The sequence below is a fragment of the Homarus americanus genome, unplaced genomic scaffold (assembly GCF_018991925.1).
Source record: "Homarus americanus isolate GMGI-L3 unplaced genomic scaffold, GMGI_Hamer_2.0 scaffold32929, whole genome shotgun sequence".
Lineage (NCBI taxonomy): Eukaryota > Metazoa > Arthropoda > Malacostraca > Decapoda > Nephropidae > Homarus > Homarus americanus.
In genome coordinates, this window is record NW_024737097.1 from 229,369 (window position 1) to 253,454 (window position 24,086).

The window sequence follows — 24,086 nt, forward strand, 5'->3', positions numbered from 1 at the left end:
GACAAGCCAAACAATTTTACCTGTGATTGTAGAGGATAAGATGATGCCCCATCATACATGAAGCCGTGTGCAATGTTTGGTGGGGCGACACAGCTGCTGAATTCCTCTGTCCACAATACAAAACAGTATTATTTCATATTAAGATATAAGAAACAATTCAGGTAAAATTTGATCTGTAATTAACACATTTAACATTTTTCTCATATATACAGTGGTCCCTCGGTTAACGAGATTTCGGTTAACGATTTACCTTCCATAAGATTCTTAACTTCGGTTAACGAGCAATCCCTCGATTAACGAGTTTTTTACGAGCCGACTTCAACATGTTTTCGCTTGCATTTGGCGGTCCACCAGCTGTAGTATTAGTCCGCCAATACAGTAATCGGTTTTAGGGCTTAAATTCCTTACTATTTTAGTAAATATCAAGAAGTTTATACTATTCAATAATTTTAAAAGTTAATATTAACTTTTTTAGTCATTTTAACAATTATTGAACATAATTGAAGGTAAAGAAACTAGTTTCCGGCGTGCCATCCAGCCTGTTAACACACCAGACAGGAGTTAGTCTCTCTCTGTTTTCAGTGGAGGTAACATCTTGCTTGAGACTCTCTTCAACTAAACGCTTTTTTTCTGTGTTTCCAAGTGAATTATTGGTCATTTTTAAATATATTTTACATATTGACAATATATAATGCAGTGCAGTGTTGATTTAAAGAAAATAATCTTGAAATACACCAAGAGAACTAAAATTTTATGGGTGAAATGGTGCCACGGGGTGACTTCTCTTCCACCCCAATGCCTTCTCTTCTTCCTTCTCCTCCACCCCCAATCTAATTCCCATCATCATCATCCAGGAGCCTTCTACATACACACTTCAAAGTAAGTGTACTTTTCTACCTTTTTTGTTGAATTTAGGCAATTTTCGGTGAGCTGGAACCAATTACCCAAAAACCCATTGAAACAATGGTTTCGATTAACGAGTTTTTCGGTTAACGAGCAACCTGCTGGAACGAATTGTGCTCGTTAACCGAGGGACCACTGTATATACATACTGTATATACTGTACCAAATTTCTTTATGTACAGTATCGTTAGCTATGGGGTCGATGTGATTCGAGGCTTTCCGAGTTCCACGACAATTTAAATAGTGAGTTACTTAATGCACAAAGGCAGAACATACCATACAAAAAACTCAGATCAGACAACAATGACCCTAAATGGATAAATAATTATTTAAAGAACATCATTGGCCAAAGGAAGGCTATAGGTAGAAGGATAAATCGTGGCGAAATTCACCTCCGGGACTATCATAGGGTATTGGCAAGTAGGGTTAAAACCGAGATAAGGAAAGCAAAGAGGAATAATGAGGTAAGGATAGCAAGGGAGGCGAAGACAAACCCCAAAGGATTCTACCAAATGTATCAAACTAAAACACGAGAAAAGATTGGACCAATACGGTCAGACTCCGGCGAGCTCACTGATAACGATGGAGAAATGAGCAATAATTTGAATAAATATTTTTCAACAGTTTTCACCACCGAAAATTTAAACATGATACCCGAGGCACCGACTCTATTCAGAGATAGTGAAGAAAACAAATTAAGTGAGATAGTAGTGACTAGTAACGATGTTAGTAAGCAAATAGACAAATTAAAGCCTAATAAGTCACCTGGTCCCGATGAGATATTTGTCAGAGTATTAAAGGAATGTAAGGAAGAGCTTACTATGCCCTTAGCAAAGTTGTTTAACATGTCCTTAAAAACAGGTGTAGTACCAGAATCCTGGAGGATAGCGAATGTAATACCGATTTTCAAGAAGGGGGATAGATCACTATTCTCTAACTACCGCCCAATCAGTCTAACATCAATAGTAGGCAAATTACTGGAAGCAATCATTTCAAACTCTATTCGAAATCACCTGGAGAAGCACCGATTGATCAATGATTCCCAGCATGGCTTCACAAGCGGACGTTCTTGCCTAACTAATCTATTAACATTCTTTTCATCAGTTTTCGAATCGGTGGACGAGGGGCACAATTATGATGTGGTATATCTCGACTTTAGTAAAGCCTTCGACAGAGTCCCCCACGAAAGACTAATTAGAAAGGTAGAAGCTCATGGCATCAAAGGTGACATCCTTAAATGGATTAGGGCGTGGTTACAGGACAGGAAACAGCGAGTGAGCATTAACGGCACTAAGTCCCATTGGAGCAACGTCACAAGTGGAGTTCCCCAAGGCTCAGTACTTGGACCATTATTGTTTATTATATACATAAACGACATAGATATCGGCATAGACAGCAACATAAGTAAATTTGCTGATGACACTAAAATAGGATGTGTTATCAAATCTGACGAGGACTCGGCAAAACTACAGGAAGATCTAAACAAATTTTTCGAATGGTCTGAAAAATGGCAGATGAAATTCAACGTCGACAAATGTAAAGTACTCAGTATAGGAGATGTAAACAGAAACCAGATACCAGATAATGAACTAGCGATGTAGAAATCCGACTACTTTTGAGAGATTTAGGAGTAATGATAGAAGTAGGAGCCTTAATGAAGTAAACAATGTGGTTTTTGCTGCGTAAACAAGGCTAATAAAGTACTTGAGTTCATACAAAAGTGTGGTTACAAGACTAGCGGTCATCCTAAAACTGTATCTTGCTCTTGTGAGACCACACCTGGATTACACAGTTCAGTTCTGGTCACCGTATTACAGAATGGATATGAATCCTTGGAAAGAATTCAGAGGAGAATGACAAGACTAATCCCGGGCATGAGGAACCTTGAGTATAGAGACAGGTTAAAGCATCTTAATTTGCACTCCCTTGAGAGACGTAGAGCGAGGGGCGACCTGATAGAGGTGTATAAGTGGAAGGCAGGGCTAAACAAAGGGGACATTACAAAGGTACTCAAATTATCCAACCAGGAACGACCGAACTCGTAACAATGGTTTTAAATTAGACAAATTTAGATTTAAGCGTGAAATAAGTAAACACTGGTTTGGAAACAGAGTAGTGGATGAATGGAACAAGTTACCAAATATCATCATTAACTTGAATACGCTGAATTGCTTCAAACATTGGTTGGATGCTCATATGAGCAATAGGGGTTGGGTGTGAACGGGACTGCCCAGTATGGGCCAATAGGCCCGCTGCAGTTTCCTCCATTCTTATGTTCTTATGTTACTCGACCTGGTTCTGAACGGTTGGTAGTTCTACATCTGCTACCTTTGAGCATGAATGAGTATATATGTTTTACAACAATCGATACTTCAAGGCTTCAGATCATATATTACATGACTCGGAGTGGATATCGTAAATGGATAACAGTGCCATGCCAGTCATCAACGGGATCTTACATCAAATGGAAGGAGGAATTATTGGGGAGATATTGCAAGATGTGAGAGGTGCTATCATTACCCTAAACAACGAGGGAATTCATAATGCCCAGATAGCAGAGCGAACCCATAGTATCACGATGGGTTAGACACCATGAAACAACTGGTGCCACACTAAAACTTTCAACCACAAACGTCTCACTATAGGTGGATGGGGGATTCTGTTGCCTGCAAGTCTCTTGATTTGAAACCTTATTTCAGTGGGAAACCAATGCAATTTACATATCAGTAAAATGGCAGATCCCATGTAGACTGATGTATTGTAAATTACTGTAGCCTGTTCACTCTAATATCAAGTAGTATTTGCTTAGTCACTCTTCATAAATCAGACATTTTGTGAGCAACATGAGTAGGCATATTGTGTAACTCATTATGAATGAAACTCTGTTAGTACAATGACGTAATGGTGGCATGTCTGTTTTGAGATATCAGTTACAGTTATGATGTTCAGAAGGACTTCCATTTAATGTATATTTCAGTGTTATTGTAATCAGCAGTCAATGGCTTTTTTACAAATGCCTTGTTTCTACCCAGTCCAAGACATACATCAATATAGTATAGATCAGTGGTTCTTAACCTTTTTACTACGCCCCTCTAGGGTGGTCCTTCCCTCCGCCCCTTGCATCTATGAATAAAATTCCCTCCCAGATTTTAAAGAAAAATGAAAAATATTGTGTTTTTAGTCTTTTTATTGAGTATAAATTAATTGAGATACTTGACACTGCTTCTTAGCTACTATAGATCTTGAATGCGTGGTTGAATGCCCAGAGGGTGCACAGCATGAGAAATCCCCTTCAGCGTTCAGCCTGTTTCTGTACTTGGTCTTGACAGCAACGAAGTGGAAAATGCAGCTTCACAAGATCGTGGATCGAACATAGTTAAATCTGAAGAGCTGATGTGAGATCAGAGGGTAAACAGGAAGGTACTTGACCCAGAACGTCTCAAGATCCAGCTCTTTGAAGTCTTCGCCTTGGCTGTGGGTAGAACTTCAACTCAAGAAACTCCTCTTGCGCCATCGAAACGTAGCTACTTCACATTGAAATGGGTTCTGATGAATTTCCAGGCTTCACGCTTCTCATCTAACTCTGGGAAGTATCTGATGAATTCTGTTTTCAAGTCCAGTTAGATGAGTGATTATTTGTTTCTTTAACTCCAGAATCAAGGTTACCGTGAATGAGAGCAGAATCAAGTTACTAAAACTGGCTGTATTTCCTGCTGAATTCGACACTTCAAGTCGAGTTTGGCCATGAAGGTTAAATATTTAATGAAGTGGTGCATGGTGATGTTGATGTTTTCCCTTGTAGTTTAAGTTCCATTCAACGCTTAGAAGATGTCCACCAGGTAAGCTAGAGATAGCTAAGCCTTCAGACTGGAACTTGTCATGGAATCTGCCTTCTGCTTCAAATCAAGAAATATTGCTACTTCTTCTAAGTAGTTCATAAAGCCGTCCAAAGCATGTTCCCATTTGATAGCCATGTTACATTCGTGTGAAAAAGCAGGTTTCATGTTCAGATTCCCATATCCTTACACAGCAGTTTGAAGAGCGACTGTTTAAGGCTCCGGATTTTGATAAAGTTGACTACCTTGACAACCACGTTCAGGACATCCCTCATTTCAGCAGGTAAAGTTCTGGATACTAAGGATTCCACGATGAACTATGCAGTGTGTACCTACAACAGACAGATTTTTTCTCTCACCATTATGGCCGAATCCAGACACAGACCAAGCATGGCTGGAGCTCCATCAGTACACCCCTACCAGCGAGTCCCACAGTTGGTTTTCCTGAAAGAAGGCGATACATCATGAAAAATAGCTGCTGCTGTTGTACAACTTTCCATGGGGTGACAGAACAGCATTTCTCTTTTACACTGTTGCCTGACACGAAGAAGCTTGAGCATACATCAGTAGCCCCAGAGAACACTGGCGATGTCAGTCGTTTCGTCACACTGGATAACCAAAAACAGGAGAATCGTGCCCAATTAGAATTTGATCTTTGATGTCTTGAGACAATTCATCGATCCTTCCCTTGACTATGTCGTTTGATAGTAAAATTTGGAAAGCTTGTTTGCACTATCTTTCCCCAGAGCGAGTTCTGCTGCCGGGTATGCTTGGTTTTATGAGAAACTCTCGATGTTATGACTCTTCTTGCTCTTTGCAATCAACATAGCAGTCTCATAGGAAGCCTCAACAACCTTTGAAGTTTGTTGCCGAAATGCCCACTGCCGTCCAACAACTTGCTTCAAGGAGTGTCTTTTTGTTTCAAAGAATGCCTTGGGCTTGTCAGCTAGAGCAAGTGTGTTGTCCTCAAGTGGCGTTCCAAGCGTGAGGGAGCCGCATTCCATCATTAACTCAAGTCTTATAACATATCACACACTGGGGGACACTCTGTGTCACCCTCGCGGAAGACAATTCAAATCGAATATATTCATCAAGATACTTCTGCTTCTTTGCACTCATTGCGAATTATTTGATGTGCAGTGGACAACACAAATCTGTGAGCAAAACATAAGGCACGTGTAAAGGTAAGATAAAGCATCACCACGTGTTCATGAACACCACAACATCATAATCACAACCACATGGTCAATAACAAACATATGATCGTAAATTTCGTAGAAACATACGTGACTACAATCATACATGATCATAAACACCACCATATCATTAACAAACATCACATGATCATAGAAGCACACATGATTATTAACAAACATCAATGATCTAGCTTGCTGATCATAAGCACCACTACATGATCATAAACACCACCACATAATCATTAAGTAAATATTAACAAACACCACAACATTATAGTAACACATCATGATCATAAACACATGATTATTAAGAAACAAATCAATATCATCATAAATACAACTTTACCATAACCACATATTTACCACCACATGATTTTAAGCACCAACAACTTCTGATAAAATACAAACGGAATTCAAAACTTGCGAATAACAAACAAGAGCAACACATCGTGCAATTCACCAATAAACATAGCTTACTATTTTAGGTAAATATAACAACTGGGATAAAACATACCTCAACAGCCTTTTACTGAATAAATGTGAGAGAAGAAGGTATTGCACACGGACATGTGCAGAAGACTGCAGGAGAGAGCAGGGGCTCATCAGTCACCAACGGGCAGTATACAGGTCCAGGGCGAGTTAACCTTCCCCCCTCATGGGTTTTAGAGGGATGGGAGGGGGTCAATAGAAAATACAGAAAATGGTAAGCCTAAGTCAAAAAAGTAATACAAGCTAAAGTTATGGCGATACTTATGCATTTTCATAAACTTCTCAATATTGCAGCTCTTGTTAAGAGAATAAAACTATAATTATAATTAGAAATTCTACTTTCCCAAGGGCTTACCCCCACAAATTACTGACCCCCAGGTTAAGAACCAATGGTATAGATTAATAAATTTCTTGTTAATTAAAATATATATGAATGGTAAATTATTTGCTTTCATATTCTTATATAGAGTAATGACGATATGTTTTCGCATGTCATGACTTACATACACGATCTCTCCATTTATTAACATAAAATAACATTACTAAAAAAAACATATTAATTTTACTACAGCTACAACCTGGGTCTTATTTTCTTCAGTTTTATATGTAGAACCAGTCAGTCACTGGTTTTGTAATCAACGAAAACAATGCTGTCTCATTTCCTTGTGTGTTTTAATATTCTACGTATTATTAATGAATTGTATTGCCCATTTTGGACACATAAACATTAATTCAATCAAAAAGACATTCAGTAATAAACAATAATGAATCTTTTGTACATAAGAGAAATGACGCTGTTTACATGATTGTGCACGTTGTCTGAACGTTGGTGGGCCGTTCAAACGCGTTGAAATTAAGTTTCCGCCATCAAAATTTTTAATTGCTTTGTTCTTTTGTGTGTTCAAATAAAAAACGTCGAATTAAAAACTCGCGAAATTTGAGAAGCTACTGTAAGACATTTAACCCTTCAATATGTCTTCAAAGAGACCATGAAGCAGAAAGTGGTGCTAGTGCTTCCAAGCATAAGCACAAGTCACTATCTATCCAGAAAAAGGGTGAATTTCCATGGTCCGTAAATTTCCATGGTCCGGCACCTGTCAGGTCCCGAGGTTGCCGGACTAGAGAGGTACAACCTGTACCAGTAATAGAATTAACAAAACATTAATTATAAACTAAATACAGTGGTCCCTCGGTTAACGAGCGCCTCGGTTAACGAGTTACCTTCCATAAGATCCTTAACTTCGGTTAACGAGTTTCTTACGAGCCGACCTCAACATGTTTTCGCTTGCATTTGGCGGTCCACCAGCTGTAGTATAAGTCCGCCAATACAGTAATCGGTTCTAGGGCTTATATTCCTTACCATTTTAGTAAATATCAAGAAGTTTATACTATTCAATAATTTTAAAAGTTTAATAACGTTTTTAGTCATTTTAACAATTATTGAACATGATTGAAGGTGAGGAAACTAGTTTTTCGCACCATCCAGCCTGGCAACACACGAACCAGGCGGCAGTCTCTCTATCTTTTCAGTGGAGGTAACATCTTGCTTGAGACTCTCTTCAACTAAACGCTTTTTTCTGTGTTTGCAAGCAAATTATTGGTCATTTTGAAATTTATTTTACATGTTGACATTATATACTGCAGTGCAGTGTTGATTTAAAGAAAATAATCTTGAATTACACCAAGAGAACTAAAATTTTATGGGTGAAATGGCACCATGGGGTGGCTTCTCTTCCACCCAATACCTTCTCTTCTCCCTTCTCCTCCACCCCCATTTCTAATTCCCATCATCATCATCATCATCATCATCATCCAGGAGCCTTCCTCAAAGTAAGTGTACTTTTCTACCTTTTGTTAATTTAGGCAATTTTCGGTGAGCTGGAACCAATTGCCCAAAACCCATTGAAACATGGTTTGGTTAACGAGCAACCTTCTAGAGCAGTTTGGTGCTACTTAACCGAGGACCATTGTATCTTATAAAAATTCCAGCAATGTAAATTATATTCTCCCATGTCACTTCTGTGCCATTTTATAAACAAAAAACAAAACCTCAATCTAAAGGACATAAATAAACAAGTAAATACTTCACTAGACCTTCGGGGCCAACTGTCAAACAGCACCTCAACTCCCCTCTCTCTTCCCCATCTGCCCAGCCAGGGTATTAGGCTTACAGTTTTTATCTTATATAATATCTCAGACTAAAGTTAGGAGAAAATAAATTGCATTGCTGGAATCCTTGCAAGACAGCGAATAATTTGAATATAAACGTCATATATTTTGCACAAGAGATAAAAATTTTAGCCCTTTGTAATAAAATTAATTAGAACATGACGGTTCAGTGACATTTTATACGAGAAAAACTTAGTCACTCTTAAGGACAGATAAATAAATAAGTACTAGACCTTGGCATCAACTGTCAAAAATATCACCTCAACCCCACCCCCCCCCATCCTTCCATCAGCTGATCGCTAGTAAACAGACCATTTCACGTCCCATACTTTTAGCTGTGTTGATTTATGAGTGTTTGTTTTAACCTAATACAGTGGTCCCTCGGTTAACGAACACAATTCGTTCCACAGAGTCATTCGTTAACCGAAAATTTTGATAACCAAATCCATTATTTCAATGGGATTTTGGGTAATTGGTTCCAACTCACAGAAAAGTTCATACAAAGTAAGTAAAAATGCTTAAAGTTAGAAACACTCCTAAAAGTCCCCTAAATCGCCCTTAAATCACTATATACAGTCGGCCCTTAACATACGCGAGGGTTAGGTAACAGAGATACCCGTGAATGTTAAAACCCGTCTTTGCCCCCAAAAAACCCCTGGCCCCCATGTCCTTATTACCATATATACCTGTGTGTAGTTCGAGTTTTTAAGACCAAATTATTTGGCAAAAAATAGGGGGTCGACCTCTAAACGGGTAATAGTTTTGTTAGGTTGAAAAATATTTACCAGTAACTACCAGTAAACAATGGAAACGACGCACCAACGCACCACCAGCTGTGAGTGTCGGTACAGTTGCCAAATGCATGGTATGGTAGCACAGGACGATGTAAAAGAAAGTACTCATTTTTTAAAGTATATTTATAGATACTGTACATAAATTTTTGTTCATTATATTTGAAACATCAATCTTTGTTAATTAAATTTGAAACAAAAGAAAACTACGATACCGTATGGAAATGTAATACTTTTGCTGAAATGACGTCATTACAGTGGAAAGTGGGATAAAATCATGAAGAAAACAATGACTTTCGCTTTCTTTCGTTGTTCCAAAGATTTTACCGTGATCGCTTTTCGAATGGTTTTCAGTTAAAAAACTGTTGTATTACAATAACATTATATCCTAATTCACTTGAATAAATACTACGATAGCAGATTTCTCAATATTTTCATGAAAATCCATCAAAATGATTTTCCTTGTCATCGTCTTCAGCACACAGTTGCCAGTTTCAAGATTTTCCGTTTAAAATTTTAAGTTACCGAGTATTTCTTTTCCCAAATCGTTTTACAATACTGGATGTAAAACAGTTTACTATTGCAAACCCGACAGAAAAAAAAAATTAACAAATGGAGATGCCAAAAATGTAAAAAAAAAAATGCTGTGTCTGACTTGCAACACTGTTGGTAGGGTCAGGTGGTTCTAACGGCATCCTGCCAGCACCCGGTAATCAAATTTATAACAGTGTCTAACCTTAATTACTGTAGTTTATCTGATGTAGGCAATATGAAGTAAAAAATACCAATTAAAGTGAGAAATTGGAAGAGAATAAACAAGAAAGATGTCATTGGGCTATTTTTGGTAAGGCTGAGGAGAGGTACAGTGACCCCTCGTTTAACGAACGCCTCGGTTAACAAAATTTCGGTTAACGAACTGCCTTTCATAAGGATCTTCAATTCGGTTAACGAACAAAAATTCGGTTAACGAATTTCTTACGAACCGACCTCAACATGTTTTCGCTTGCACTGACCGGGCAACAAGCTTTAGTATCAGTCCGCCAATACATTAATCGGTTCTAGGGCTTAAATTCCTTACTATTTTAGTAAATATCAAGAAGTTTATACTATTCAAAAATTTTAAAAGTTTCATATTCAATTTTTTGGTCATTTTAACAATTATTGAACATAATTGAAGGTAAAGAAACTAGTTTCTGGCGTGCCATCCAGCCTGTTAACACACCAGACAGGCGTTAGTCTCTCTCTGTTTTCACTGGAATGTAACATCTTGCTTGAGACTCTTCAACTAAACGCTTTTTTTCTGTGTTTCCAAGCAAATTATTGGTCATTTTGAAATATATTTTACATATTGACAATATATAATGCAGTGCAGTGTTGATTTAAGAAAATAATCTTGAAATACACCAAGAGAACTAAAATTTTATGGGTGTAATGGTGCCATGGGGTGACTTCTCTTCACCCCAATGCCTTCTCTTCTTCCTTCCTCCACCCCCCATTCTAATTCCCATCATCATCATCACCATCATTCAGGAGCCTTCTACATACACACCTCAATGTAAGTGAACTTTTCTACCATTTTTGTTGAATTTAGGAAATTTTCGGTGAGCTGGAACAAATTACCCAAAAACCCATTGAAACAATGGTTTCGGTTAACGAACTTTTCGGTTAACGAACGACCTTCTGGAACTGATTGAGTTCGTTAACCGAGGGGTCACTGTACCAGCTGTTTGGTCTTTTTGGCGAGTCACGCACATATCCGTACTGGTACTTGTTTGGTGTCTTCTGTATTTTTAAAAATGAATACTTGTAAATTAAAAGTACCGTAACGTTGTATTACGTATATACAGTTAACCCTCACTTTATGCGGTTAATGTAACCCGGAGGATTACCGAGGAAGCGAAAGCGTAAAGTGAATAACATAACATATGGGATTAATTGAAATGGAGTCAGGCCGATCCCAAACTCCACTTTTTGACGACACATAACTATGTTAGTAAAAATAACATCTTAATTTTATGATGGTACATGCACACAATTAATACAAGAGAAATAGAAATACAGTCGCCAAGTTAATGTCCATTCAAATAATGGACACGACTCCCTCCCTCTCACACTACACTGCGGCTCTTCCCTCTCAGAAATTTTGGGAAAACCAGGTATAGTAATAAATAATACCTCAAACTAAAGTTAGGATAATATAATTGACATTGCTGGATTCCTTGTAAGACCAGGAATATTTGAATATAAATGTCATATATTTTCACAAAGATAACATACTTACTCAGATTAAACATTTTATCTAAAAATTTTATGTCTAATGCAAAATATATGATGTTTATATTCAAAATGATCACCAAATTGTAAGAATTCCAGCAATGTAAATTATATTCTGGCCGGGTAATTTGTATAGATTTTATGAGCTAAAACAAATATCTTCAGTTAATAAAAAAAAAAATATTCTTCACGACACTATCTGTCAATCAAAGTACTCCACCTTGCCTTCCCCCTCTTCCAACCCATGTCAGTCCCAACCCTCCCCCCCCCCCACCAATCCTCCCTTCAAGAGATGTTGGGTGAAAATTTAGATTTAACATTTTGTATTAAATAATACCTCAGATTAAAGTTAGGATAATATAATTGACATTGCTGGATTCCTTGTATGACCAGGAATATTTTGAATATAACGTCATATTTTGCACAAAGATAACATACTTACTCAGATTAAACATTTTATCTAAAATTTTATGTCTAATGCAAATATATGATGTTTATATTCAAAATGATCATCAAATTGTAAATTCCAGCAATGTAAATTATATTCTGGGCAGTAATTTGTATGAATTTTATGAGCTAAATTAAAATCTTCAGTTAATAAAAATAAATAAATATTCACACGGTAACAGATGGTCGGTTAGCGGCCTCCCTCCCTCCCCACCAACGTCCCTACTAGATAAATGTGTGGGAATACCAGACTGTTTACCTTTTAGTAATAAATAATAAATCAGACAAAAGTTAGGATAATATAATTGACATTGCTGGATTCTTGTGAGACCAGGAATATTTTGAATATAAATAACATATATTTTGCACAAAAGATAACATATTTACTCAGAGTAAACATTATATCTAAAATTTGTATGTCTAATGCAAAATCTATGATGTTTATATTCAAAATGATCATCAAATTGTAAGAATTCCAGCAATGTAAATTATATTCTGGCCGGATAATTTGTATGAATTTTATGAGCTAAATTAAAAAAAATTATACTTCACCGTGTAAAGGGGTACACCCACCGCGGAATGTGAGCATCCTGGGTTCTGGCAGGGCACCGCGTAAACGTGGAAACGCGGAATGTGGGACCGCGTAAAGTGAGGGTTGACTGTACAAACTTGTTATATTTCAGGAAAATAAAAAGCAAGAAAATAAGAATATACCGGTAAACACAATTTCAATGTACGCTAAAATTAAAGGCTGCTTAAGAAGGGCCGATGCAAAAACAAAGCCTCTGCGACCAGGGCTCTGCCGTATCAGCTAGACGGTACACGTGCTTTTCGAATCGTTTTCAGTTAAAAAACTGTTGCATCACAAGTGAATTAGGATAGAATATTATTGTAATACAACAGTTTTTAACTGAAAACCATCAACGATTCTGACAACATCTTTTGAAGAAAGAAGCGAAAGTCATTGCTTTGGTCACGATTTTATCCACTTTCCACTGTAATACGTCGTCATTTCAGCATAAATATTACATTTCCATATTCTCAGAAATAAAAAGTAGTTTGCAAACGCATATGTATTTAAATGTAAATTAGGATAAACTACATGAAAACAAAAGACTTTACCTAACCTTCTGATGTTCAAGATATGTTTTCGTTTTTTAATAGTTTTCGGTTAAAATTCTGAATAGTGATATTCTATTCATACTGTGCTTCATATAATACATTCACGGAAATGTAATATTTTTGCTGAAATGACGATCGTATTACAGTGGAAAGTGGGATAAAATCATGACGAAAGCAATGACTTTCGCTTTCTTACGTTCAAAAGATGTTCCTGTAATCGCTTTTCAAATGGTTTTCAGTTAAACAACTGTTGTACAGTGGGGTATGCTATAAGACGGATCCTACTACGAATATTCCTATAACGAACGGTTTTACCTATAAAATTGAGAATGCTATAAGACACAACTAGTACAATGAATGCGGATGAATACGGGACTATTTCGCCTGGGCGCATGAATATTGTTGTACCGTGACCCACAACAAGAGCAGCAAGGCGCCATCTTTGTCTCATTATTGTAGTGCACCACTGTTATTGTTGAAATTTCATCTTTTGATGTGGAAATAGAGTTATTTGTATAAATATTTTTGTTATACAAGCGTACAATTGTGACAATGAATCGTCCCAAAAGCGGTGAGAAAGCTCATAACTTCGTGAAAACTGAAGAAATCATAAAATGAGGATGGAACAAGCATTGCAAAACTTAGTGATGAGTATGGGATGGCTAAATCTGACTATATGTACGATTTAAAGAATAAAGAAAGAGTTGAAAACTGCATGCAAGTGGCTAAAGGGAATCTCTAGACTTACCAAAAGCAAGGTGTAATGTGATTGAGGAGATGGAAAATTTACTCTTAGTGTGGATAAAGAGAGAAAGACATGGCAGGTGATAGCATTAGTGAAGCTATAATTTGTGAGAAGGCCAGACAATTGTTTGAGAGACCTTCAAAAGCCAAGACTCCCAGTGCAAGTGATAGTGATGTGCCAGTATTTTAAGCGGTACCAAGAAATTGGTTTACTGGTTTTCAGAAGGAGAAATAAAATACATAGTGTTGTGAGACATGGTGTTGATGCTGCTAGTGCAGATAAGAGGAAGCAATAGAACACCATGACTTTATTTTTTGAATATTATTAAAAAAGAGGGAGGCTTTGTTTCTCAGCAAGTATTAACTGTGATGAAACTGGACTTTTGGAAAAAAAAATGCCTGCGCCGTACATACATTACCAAGGAGAAACTTCTGTCCCTGAGCCTGCAGCAATGAAAGACAGAGCTTACCCTCCTTCTTTGTGCTAATGCTTCTGAGTGACTGCAAAATAAGCCACTCCTTGTGTACCATGCAGAAACCCCAGAGCTTTAAAAAAAAATTAGGAACACCCACCTTGGTGTTATGTAGTCAAACCCAAAACCTTGGGTGACCAGAAATTTATTCTCTGAGTGGGTGATTGAGGTGTTTGGACCCAGTGTTCAGGAATACCTCAGGAGAATAATCTTCCACTGAAAGCTTTGTTGATGGACAATGCCAGCCACCCTCCTAATTTGATGGTTGAATTGCCAGAGAGTTCAACTTCATCACTGTATGCACTTCTTGCCACCCAACACAACACCTCTCATCAGCCCATGGATCAACAGGTAATTTCTAACTTTAAACTGTACACAAAGGCACTGTTTAAAGAAAATGTTTTGCGTCCACTTCTTCCAGTGATGTTAGCAGAAGGAATTTTGGAAAGAGTCACTTCAATATAGCAGGCAGCTGTTTTTAATTACCTCAGCCTGGAAAGAGGTTACTGTGGTGTCTTTGTGCTGCTTGGAGGCCATTGTGGCCTGAATGTGTCCTTCAAGAGACTTTGAAGGCTTCAAAGAGATTAGAAGAAGAGGCTGTTGTTCATGAAATTGTGTCTCTGGGCAATTCCATGGGCCTGGAAAGTGAATGATGATGATGTTGAGGAGAGTTAGTGGAAGAGCACAGTAGAACTGTCCACTGAGGAGCTGCTTGAGCTTCTAAGAGGAAAATGAGACACTGAGCGGGCTTAACTTCTGAGAGTCAGGGGAGGGAGGGAGGACAAGGAAAGCCGCATCATTCCAGCCAAAGATCTCAAGGATCGCGTTCTTTTGCTGGAGCAAGCTGTCCAAACTTGCTGAGGACTATCATCTGATGTTGGTTCTGTGCAAAGGCCATCAGTGTGTTTAATGACAATTTTATGAACTACTTTTGGAAGGTCCAGAAATCAGGTTGAAGCAGCCAACCCTGGATTCCTTCTTCTAAGGTGACAAGTGCCTTAAGACAGTCACCAAGAGGGCTAGGAAGGATGACTCCTCTCCTTCCACCTCTTCTCCATAATTACTCTCCTCCCCCCCCTCCTCCTCTGCCTCCTGTCTGCATGCTGAACAACACTAAAGGTAAGATAAAATTACCGTATTTTACATTAACCACAGAATTTTTTCCAGTGTTAGGTGGTTGTATTTGGGGGCCTGGAGCGGATTAGTGCTATGTGAGCAGGGTTCTGGAACCAATTGAAGATTATAGCATACCCCACTGTATTACAATAATATTCCTCTAATTGACTTGAATAAATACTTGACCGTAAATATACAATATTTTTGTTGAAACTACTCGCGTTTCAGTGTAAAGTGTCGTAATAATAAATGGTAACAATTTGCCTTGGCACTCGGTGTTTCAGGCACGGTGAGCCTCAGTTTATAGGACGATAGGCGTTTTTCTGAAGGTTTTGTTATTCCATTACCTCAAAAACTTGGGTCAACCTATAAACAAGGAATATCATAAATTAACGATTTTTTGTAAAAATCAGGTTTACTCTAATGCTGATGTCAACAAAGCGTGGTTACAGCGAGACTGACTGAGTGAGAGTGCGGGTTGGCGTAGGCGTGTGGTGAGTGGCAGGGCAGTGTCTTGGCGCCGTGTGTTGAATGCTTCAATTACTTCAATGACCAGAATATTCCTCCAGGGCAATCAGGGATTTGCAATCCTGTATATGCTAAACCCACGTATGTGAAGGGCCGACTGTATATACACTCTTTTCAATCACTACTGTAATGTGATACAGATGATTAATTTTTATCTTTTGTAAAATATATTATGACTGTAGATATATGAGACGAATATGCCTGTAATATGTAACTCTGTACTATTGCATTACTGATTCAGGTCTCTATTATATGTTTTATAATCACACTCCTTGTCACAAGTGTTAGTTCATGCTTTGGGCACAGCATACTTGGCTATCTGGCATGTCTCAGAAAGAAGGCTCTAGAGATTCAAGACAGGGCTGTTTACCTTGTCTCAACTCCTTTGTGTTTGTACCAGGAATAGAACTTACGGACTTGACATCAGAGTGTTTCCTTTACCCCTGAGTGCAAGGACCACCTGAGTATTATCATACATGGCGCAGTGTTTAGCTGGGACATCATGTTATTCAGAATTGGAGTGGACACAGAATATCTCTCGGAGCCGCCATCTTGTCAAAGCTCCTCTTGTCAGTTGGATCTCGGTGGCGATACCTCAACACGATATTCCTGGATTTACAGTGCAGTGTTGTGAAGTGCTTTTTCAGTGTTGTGTGTGCCCTTTAGTGTCTTTAAAGTGTTTCCCGATTGTTCCTGCACTTTTACAAAAGGGGAGCCTTTTTAAGAGCTATGGGAGAGCTCAAGTTTGACATCCATCCCGTTCAGCTGTCTCGACCAGCGCGAGTGTCTGTGCCAGCGAGGAGTTGCTGCTAACCGCCAGCCAGCTAGCCAGCCTGCCCAGAGTACAGAAAACACGAACAAGCGCACACACACACACACACAGGCGGCTACCAGATATCTTCCATTTAAGAGCGATTGCTCTTCTGCTCACTTATTAATTACAGTAATTGTGAGAGAAATAAACCAGACATATGGAAGATCGCAGGAATTTATTGGGTTTTCTTCAGATGCCAACAAGCCCAACTTCAGGCGGATGTCGGTGCAGTGAAGTGGACTCCAAGTGGATCGGGAAGTGGATCAAGCGGCCCCACCCACCCTTAGCCCCACTACACGCGTCCATAATCCTGGCACAGGTGTCGACTTCCTTCATTTAATTCAGTTTTGGAAGAAAGGAAACGACGACAAGACGACATCAGGAGGCGACAGGAAGGCGAATGAGCAGGCGTGAAGAGAATCTGAAACATCAACAAAGAGAAAATGCCCAGGTTCAGTGCCATTGTCGAGTTATTTGGCACCTGTTAACCTTCAACGCTACTACACCTGCTCTTCGTCCCACAGGTGCACCTGCAGGTCCTCTTCAACTTCTTTGCCCCCACAGAAAGCACTCGCTCAGATTCCCGCCACTCCAAGCTGATGCCTCGTTCCAGGTATTCCGTGAATGAGGCGTGTCGGAGGTGGGACGATTGATACGATGATGGTCGATTTATCAAGGTTGCCTAGGGAGAAACAGCTGTCCAGATGAGGATGTGTCTCACCCTAGAGGCGCAACGTATCCTGGAGCACACCCTGCAAATTCCCACAACACAGACAAGACTGTGAAGGGGCGTCTTGGATGCTCTGAAAAACATATCAAGGGTCTCCATAGCAGAGAAGCTCTCCGTGGGAGAAGAACTTCTCAGTTAGCTTAGCTGGAGGGTGAGTCGTTGCCGATTTTTGCGTGCGACTCCAGGCATCGCTGAGGAGGTTGGCGTTTGTCCTGGGAACTGGATTGACTTGTGAGGAAACAGCTGAAGATGATTATCCTCATGGGCGTGCGGAGACGAAAAGAGCTAATTCAGAAGCTTATCTCCTCGACACTGCCTCTTCTCTACAGGATGTTGTCACCACCTGCGCTCTTACAAGCCACCAGAAGTGCGACTTCTGCCATTAAGGTGCTCCATCTAACCAGCTGTGTGCCATCTCCGCATATAAAAGAACAAAAGGGCATTGACCGGACTTCAGCTTCACATCCGACTTCAGCTTCACATCTGACTTCAACCATCAATCTTCAGCATCACTTCAGACTTAGAGCGCCAGGTGTTCCACTGCCAGTATTGTGCTCGTCGGCATGGTTCTGAATGCCCTGCCGCTGACAGCACCTGCAACTGTGGCCGTGGTGGTCATTCAGGCTAGAACACAAGTGCCCTGCCAACAAGCAGCTCAAGCCGCTCCTGTACATTGGACACTATGACAAATGCTGTCAGTCAAAAGAAAGAAATAATACTACTTGCAGAGTCTCAGGCGGCGAAGAACAAGGCGCTGTTGTCGGCGTGGGATCTCTTCTTCCCCTGTCAATGAACACCTCAGCCCATCTGTGTTCACCTGTCATACGGCGGCGTTACATCCCACGTATCAGATGCTTCCTGACACAGGTGCGGACGTCACAGTCATCGGCACAAGACACCTCGGAAATATTCTGCGGATCCCTGGGCAGCTTAAACCACCGTCAACTTCTACAAACGCTCACTTGAACGGTTTCTACAATGGCACCTGCTCTGTGGGTACATTTCAGGCTACCCTCACCCTAGGTAAGCAGTCATGTTCTGCCAGGATTCCAGGTCCACAAAGGTGTTCAGATGCCACTACTGTCTTGGCCACTGTCAAGGGTTGGCCATAATATCTTCAGACTTCCTAAGCCAATTCTGGAAATAAAACATGTCAACAGGTGCAAAGGCTGCCCCTCCACCCAATACGTCTGCCTTCTGCAGCCAGGAGTTCTTCCTACTGCAATTCAAGGACGTGCTTTGGTTTCCAAAAGGAGGGCCTCAAAGGCCTTGTCCTCAAGCCAATGGCCTGGCTCCCCATGAGAAATTCACCTGAAGGATGACGCAGTACCTTTCGCCAACCACACCCAGACAGATACCCTTCGCTTTCGAGCCAAGTTAAGAAGGAACTTCGACTCTATGGTAGCAGGGGATCATTAAGCCTGCTAGTGGCTTGACCCTCGAGTTGAAATTGTCACCCCATGAAGTAACAATCGCCAAGAACATTACTTACTGGAGTTAAGTATCACCGTCCTGACCTCACCAAAGCTAGATAAGTCAAAGTTTCCAGCCCGACCCACCCTTCACCGGCACCGCCGCGCCCCATATGCAGTGTGGACCCGAAGGCAGGTACTTTACTACAGCAGATGCCTTATGGTGCGGCAGATGGAACTTGCGGAAGAAGATCAGCACCTCACGGCGTTCATCACACTGCAATGCGGCCCGTTCCAGCTGCAGAGGACCTATGGGTTTTCGCGGCTACTGGCGATGCTGCTGCCTCCGTGGTGACATGGCCCTTCAGGGTGTGGCGAACTGTGTCAAGGTCATCGACAGCGTGCTCCTATATGGCGAGATTACTCCGGCGCATCTTGAGCATATTCACCAGATGCTCTGCCAGGTGCGCAAGAAATGCGGTATCACCCTCAGCAAAAGGACAAGTTTGTGGTGCATACTTTCGTGTGAACTTCTGTGGGTACACCCTCTCCAGGCAAGGGCATCTCATTTGATCCTGGAAGGTCAAAAGCGCGATCAGTTTCCCCAACTTCTGCCAACCTGACCGACCTCCGGCTCGTTCATGGGCCTGGTAAACCAGTTGGCTGAGTCACCCCGACATCGCTGCTGCAGCACAGCCTCGCCCCTATTGAGCCCCAAGAGAACATTCACCTGGACAGCTGACCGTGATGGTATTCCGTCGCGTCAAGAACAGCTCTCCTTAGCCACCTGTTCTTGCTTCCTTCGACCCGGCCCTGCCAGTGTCCTCAGACTGATGCCTCCTCGCCTCTACGGGATTGGATATGCTCTGTTACAGGACCACGGCAATGGGCGCCTTCGTCTGGTTCAGTGTGGCTCTGGTTTCTACTGGCCTTGAGACTCACGTACGCCACCATCGAACTGGAGCTGTTAGCGCCGTCACAGGCCATGTCCAAATGGGATTGTATCTGATCGGCCTACAACACTTCAACCTCATGACGGATCATCGGCCACTCATCGATCTGAACCACTACTCGCCCAGATGCGGTGAGAATCCCCGCCTCAAAGCCTTAGGAGAAGATCTGCGCCCCTACCTCTTCACAGCTATGTGGCGTGCTGAGCAAGCTGCTCCATCCCTGATGCTTTGTCACAGCCCCAGTCAGCCACCCACACCAGAGGACGAGATCGCATGTGCTGATGCTGCTGCACACCTCAGGACGTGAGCCGTGAACGTCATCTCAGAAGAGTCTCCACGCGGGATACCGACAGGACTCTTCAGGAACTCCGAACCCACGGCAGGCGGACCCCGCCGTACATCCGTCTACTGAACTGCGTGACACCGAGGATTTCCCTCCAACTTGATGCGACTTACACAGCTCTTTACTCCCATACTGGAAGATGCGGGGCGACCTCTATGCTGGTGACCTCGTCTTTATGGAGCAAGAGTTGTGGTTCTACCGCCACTCGCCGCCGCACCTTCTAGCCCACCTGCGACAGCCACGGGGGGTGTGGAAGCTACAGTGTGGCGTGAGGATAGTATTTTTGGCCAGGGATGCGACTCCGACATCGCTAGTTCCGTTCAAGTCTGCGAGCCATGCCGGGTGCTGCAGCCTAGTCAGCAGCGAGACCCCTCATGAACAACGACAACCCTCTGAGGCCCTTTGAGTCCGTCTCTGCGGATTTCTTCGTTGTGGCGGGAAAGTCCTTTCTCGTCATCGCCGACCGGCTCAGGGTGGCCTGTTGTCAGTCCCTGCGGAGGCAACACTACTGCCTCTCATACAGTCGTATGTTCTTTCGCTACTTCCGGGAAGTGGGTGTCCCTCTCACCTGAGAGTTTGTGGCGGGCCCAGTTCACCCTTAACGACTTCGAGGACTGCATGGAGGCGATGGGAGTTCATCATGTAGTATCCTCATACATTATCCCCAATCCAATGGACATGCCGAGGCTGCCATAGTCGTCAGCATCATCCTCAAGGCCCGGCACCCTCAGGCAGCATTGACTGTGAGAAGTTTGACGGGGTTTATTGGAATTGCGAGGAATGCCCTAACTTCACGGAGTCGCTCCCAGCACAGATGTTATGCAGCACCCACTACGGTCATGTGTCCTGCCCATCTGAGTCCTTCTCGGGGTGGCAGGCCAAGACAGAGGACTTTCTGCGTCGTCGTGCGGCCGCCCGTGCTGACCAGGTAAAGGCACTGTGCGATCAGCTTGCCTTGACCTCTTCCCAGGTTGAGTATCGGGCAAACAGTTCGGGTTCAAGACCCGGCGTCTCACCCGTTGGGACAAAGGTCGGGGTTGTCATGGGCTGCGGCAAGACCAGGGATTCACAGTCCGTCTCTAGTGGTCGGGTATGGTGGGCGGGTCGCCGCTTCCTTCGTTCAATACCGTCCCCAGTGGTGAACCCCTCCCCACATCCCTGTGAACCCTTGCTTGGACGAGAAAAGTAAGTCCTCATTCAGTGACCCCCAGTTTTTCCCACGTCACTCTCAAAGGCTCCTGGAAAAGAGTCCGCTCGGGTACTCTGGCGTGAGGGGGAGGAGGTGTGATATATGAGGCGAATATTGCTGTAATAATAACTGTACTATTTTACCATTATTGATTCAGGTCTCTGTATTATATGTTTTATAATCATACTCCCTTTTTGTCACCAAGTGTTAGTTCAGGCTTTGGTACATGCACGCTGTCTGTGCCTGTCTTGAGAGAGAAGATACCAGAGATTCCATATTGGGGCCAGCTGTTTACCCTTGTCTCAACTCCTTTGTGTTTGTACCAGGAATAGAACTTACGGACTTGACATCAGAGTGTTTCCTTTACCCCTGAGTGCAAGGACCACCTGAGTATCATACAATGACGTTTATATTCAAAGTATTCGCTGTCTTGCAAGGGTTCCAGCAATGCAAATTATATTCTCCTAACTTTAGTCTGTGATATTATATAAGATAAAAACTTAAAGCCTACTGTATAAACACCAAACCCTTGGGAGGGGTGGGAAGGAGGGGTGAAAGTGACATGTTTGACAGTTGGCACCTAAGGTCTAGTGAAGTATTTATTTGTTTATTTATGTCCTTTAGATTTAGTTTTTGTTTTTTGCTTATAAAATGTCATAGAAGTGACCGGGGAGAATATAATTTACATTGCTGGAATTCTTATAAGATAGTGATTAATTTGAATGTAAACATGCTATAGTTTGCACTAGATAACAAATTTTAGAAATAATTTTGTACATTAATTTGATTACATGTAAAGTTCAGCTTTTGCCTTAGGACAGTGTATGCATGTAAATGAGTTTCAATAAATGAATAAAGTTACATATATCGAGCCAAAAATAATAGTTGAAAAACTTTATGTAGACGGAGCTTGGATGGCTAAATTTTAGAATGACCAATAATTTTAATATAAAAAATGCACAAATATTAAAGAGCACAATTTTCTTGATATTTACTCCACTGGAAACGAATGCAAACATAGAACAGATTACAGGTTGACAACCCTTTATCCGAAATTCCAAAAACCGAAAAGCTCTGAAAACCGAAGAAAAAAAATTGTGGAGTAATTATTATTATTATTTTTTTTTTTTTTTTAGCCCACCCGGGCACAGGTCACTGACCCACATTGGGGCCTGGGGGGTGAAAATGTAATAGTAATAATAATTATAATAATAATAATAATGATAATACAGTACAGTAGTACCCAGATTTACGCGGTCAATTGAACCCACAGGGTACCATGAAAGTGAAAACCGCGTAAAGTGAACAACAGAACATATGGGATTAATTCCAATAGAGACAGGCCCGACCCCCAAACTCCACTTTTTCCGACACAATACCTATGTTGTAGTGAAAATAACATCTAAATTTTATGATGGTATGCTCACAATTAATATTTAAGAGAAATACAGTCGCCAGGTTAATGTCCATTCAAATAATGGACTCACCCCCTCTTCCCAGCTCACTGGCCCTTACCTCTGCTAGAAACGATTGGGTGAAACACGTTAGTAATAAATAATACCTCAGACTAAAGTTAGGATAATATACAGGTCCCTCGTTAACTTAACTCAATCCGTTCAGGTCGTTCGTTAACCTAAACGTTCGTTAACCAAACCATTGTTTCAATGGGTTTTGGGTATTGGTTCCAGCTCACCTAAAAATTTCCTAACTTCAACAAAATGGCGAAAAATTTTACTACTTTGAGGTGTATGTAGAAGGCTCCTGGATGATGGTGACAGGATGCATTTGAAGTGGAGGAGAAGGGAGAAGAGAAGAAGTGGAGGTGGAGGAGAAGCATTTTAATGTTTCTGAAGGTGAGTCACCTTCCATGGAAAAAACAAGTCGTAAAACCTCTGGACTGGCTAAGATTCTCCAATTTCATGAACATCTCTCCTTCTTGAAGTGGAAGGCCAGGCTAGCATATCTTGTTCTCTGCCTTTTACTGAAGAAAGTGTCACTGTGGTTCAGGGGCATCTGTCCTCCCTTACCATTAACTTATGTTTAAAGAAGGAGAATCACTGAGTCCTCAACATGACACAAAGTTAGTTCAGTTTTTTCCACTTCTGGTGCTTTTCAGCTGCCCTGAACTTCCCAGTGGTAAATCACATCTTTCAACTGGGTTTAGCTTTGACATATGGTCATCACTTTCACCTCTCCCCCACCACTGTCAGCCCCACCGTAATATCTCATCCAGTTCCTTCCAAGTCATTAGGGAGTAAGTCTCCTCATGAGATATCACAAGCTCTCCACACTCTTCTCTCCACTTCAAGACCCACTGACTGACCAATGGACACAATCTCCTTGGTCCAACTCTGAAACATTCCCTAAATCCCCAAATCATGGACTACTGATGGCCACAGTGCTTTTGCATGAAGAATTGAGGGTTCTATTGAGATTTCTGCCATGATGATTATTATCAATTTTATGTTTCCAGGACGCGAATTGTGTCTTCCAGAACTGTTTCAGTGTTAGTTCAGGATCAATGGAAGTTGCCTGATGACACCTCCTAAACATTTTC

At 41.2% G+C, this 24,086-nt stretch overlaps 1 protein-coding gene across 1 annotated transcript in view; it reads right to left on the reverse strand.

Annotated features, from left to right (window-relative positions):
* The window catches only part of LOC121873145 (C4b-binding protein alpha chain-like), a 55,451-nt gene that overhangs the window by 27,433 nt on the left and 3,932 nt on the right, over positions 1-24,086 (reverse strand). Inside the window, exon 2 of the mRNA XM_042376462.1 lies at positions 21-106. Within this exon, the coding sequence (XP_042232396.1) occupies positions 21-106 (86 nt within the window). The remainder of the gene's footprint in view (positions 1-20; positions 107-24,086) is intronic.